The following is a 1,854-nucleotide window of genomic DNA, read 5'->3' as shown; positions in this document are numbered from 1 at the left end:
GGTTCTGGACTGAATCGGGACTAATGGGCTTACCCGGCCTGGACCAAAGCCCCCTTTTCTACTAGTGCTGCCATGTCTGCTCTGACTCGGGATCGCTCCTGGCTCGGCCACTCCGCCTTGTCCTTCGCCCAAAAGCGATCAACCCTAATCGGAATTTCAGGCAACTGATGAATAGCAAATGCACACAAAACTGCATGCAGTGTCACTGCAAGATAAGTTGGCCAGTATTTTCGATCAGGAACACCTTTTCTGGTAATGCGGATGGGGAAATAGACTCGACATATGAACAACACCAGAGGAGCAAGTTCAAGAGTATGTGGCACGAATCACCATGTAAAGTAGCTGAGCTTTATTCAGTTTTAAGAAGGTATGAATCCACAAACTATCTTTAGCCTGCGATTCTACTGCAGTTGCCCTTTTTAGTACACCACGCAGGAGTCGATTTTACCAGTGTGCTCGGTAACACGCCGCATGCAGATCATCACCATAAACCCAACTTGGAACTGACATGTATGCCGCGTGTTGCCGGCCCGGTCCCTAGCTGCTCGTCACACGACACGGATCATTAGTGCTCCCAGAGCAGCAACGGCGCCGGCTCGAACCGGAAGTCGTCGGCCCCGACGTCGTGCCAGGAGTAGGCATCATACGTCGAGGGAGGCAACGCGAAGCCGAACTCGTGAAGGAACTCCGGCAGGTCGAAGAGCGCAAGGTCAAGAATGTGGTCGTCCGGCAACGCGTGCGCTGCCGCTGCAGGTGCCGGCGCTGGCTCCTCGACCTTGGTGTCCGTGTCCTCGACGGCGTCCGCGTCCGGTGCGCGGTCCATTTGCGCGGCGAGCGCGGCCGCAGCTCGCACGTCCTCCGGCGCGGAGGTGGCGGGGCGGGGCAGCTGGTGCGCGGTCTCCGGGAAGTTGAGGTGCGCGGCGGCGCGGCCCTTGATGGCGAGCGCGGCGACGTCGTGGGCGCGCGCGGCCATCTCCGCGGTGTCGAAGGTGCCGAGCCAGATGCGCGACTTCTTGCGGGGCTCGCGGATCTCCGACACCCACTTGCCCCAGGCCCGCATGCGCACGCCGCGGTACGTCGGGTGCTTCAGGTCCCGCCGCGGCCGCTTCCTGCCGCCCGCGGCAGCAACGACGCCGCCGCCGCTCGACTCGTCAGAAGACGACGTGGCGACTGGGGAGCCGGGGTCGGAGCCGAGGCTGCTGCAGGTGGTGGAGGAACTGGACGCCGGCGACAGCGCACCCTTCTCGTCCATGGGTACGTACGTGGTGGTGGTGGTGGTGGTTCTGAGGAGAACTTGACACAGTGGTCACGGCTCGCAATCTCAAACAGTCAGGCTGTCTGGTGTATGCTTGTCACTTGCTACGCCTCAGGGCTTAAGAGTGAGCGAGATATATACTGGTATTTGTAGTGTCAGGTGGGCAACGGATTAGTATTAAATTATCGAGAGGGAAAGGTAGGGACTGGGAGTGCAACGTGTATACAGTACTTGTTTTTGCGTTCCCGAGGAGGCGAGGAAATGTGATTGTTATGCAGAATATGTTTATATATTAGTAGTAAAAAAAGGCTAGTTAAGCAAGATGACGCGGCTTTGTGGGAGAGCCATGGGTGACGGATTGGAGTTTGACTAGCTAGCATGTCAATGATCTCTTTTGGTACGTGCACAGAGAAAGGCTACAAGGGATTTTATTTTGATATTTTTTTTCTGTTTGATACACAATTTGTGTATGGATGGCAGTCAGGGTTGACGATTTGGGAGCCTGGAGCGCGTCATACATGATCATGGTTGCAGTCGGATAATTTCGGCTAGGTCGGACATGACAGGATGACGGATGGACGTAAGTCGATTGGAACAGA

General features: G+C 56.5%; 1 protein-coding gene across 1 annotated transcript; it reads right to left on the bottom strand.

Annotated features, from left to right (window-relative positions):
- Positions 1-334: 334 nt before the first annotated feature.
- On the bottom strand, positions 335-1,522 carry LOC123130769 (ethylene-responsive transcription factor ERF038-like). The gene has a single exon (XM_044550583.1). It carries the CDS (start codon positions 1,250-1,252, stop codon positions 566-568), a length of 687 nt encoding a protein of 228 aa, XP_044406518.1. The 5' UTR covers positions 1,253-1,522; the 3' UTR covers positions 335-565.
- Between the last annotated feature and the right edge of the window lie 332 nt (positions 1,523-1,854).

This window comes from Triticum aestivum, chromosome 6A (genome assembly GCF_018294505.1).
Source record: "Triticum aestivum cultivar Chinese Spring chromosome 6A, IWGSC CS RefSeq v2.1, whole genome shotgun sequence".
NCBI lineage: Eukaryota > Viridiplantae > Streptophyta > Magnoliopsida > Poales > Poaceae > Triticum > Triticum aestivum.
This window is presented reverse-complemented; position numbering and strand designations above follow the sequence as displayed.

Coding starts and splice junctions, on each gene's coding strand:
- LOC123130769 (XM_044550583.1), bottom strand. CDS start 1,252: ATGGACGAGAAGGGTGCGCTGTCGCCGGCGTCCAGTTCCTCCACCACC.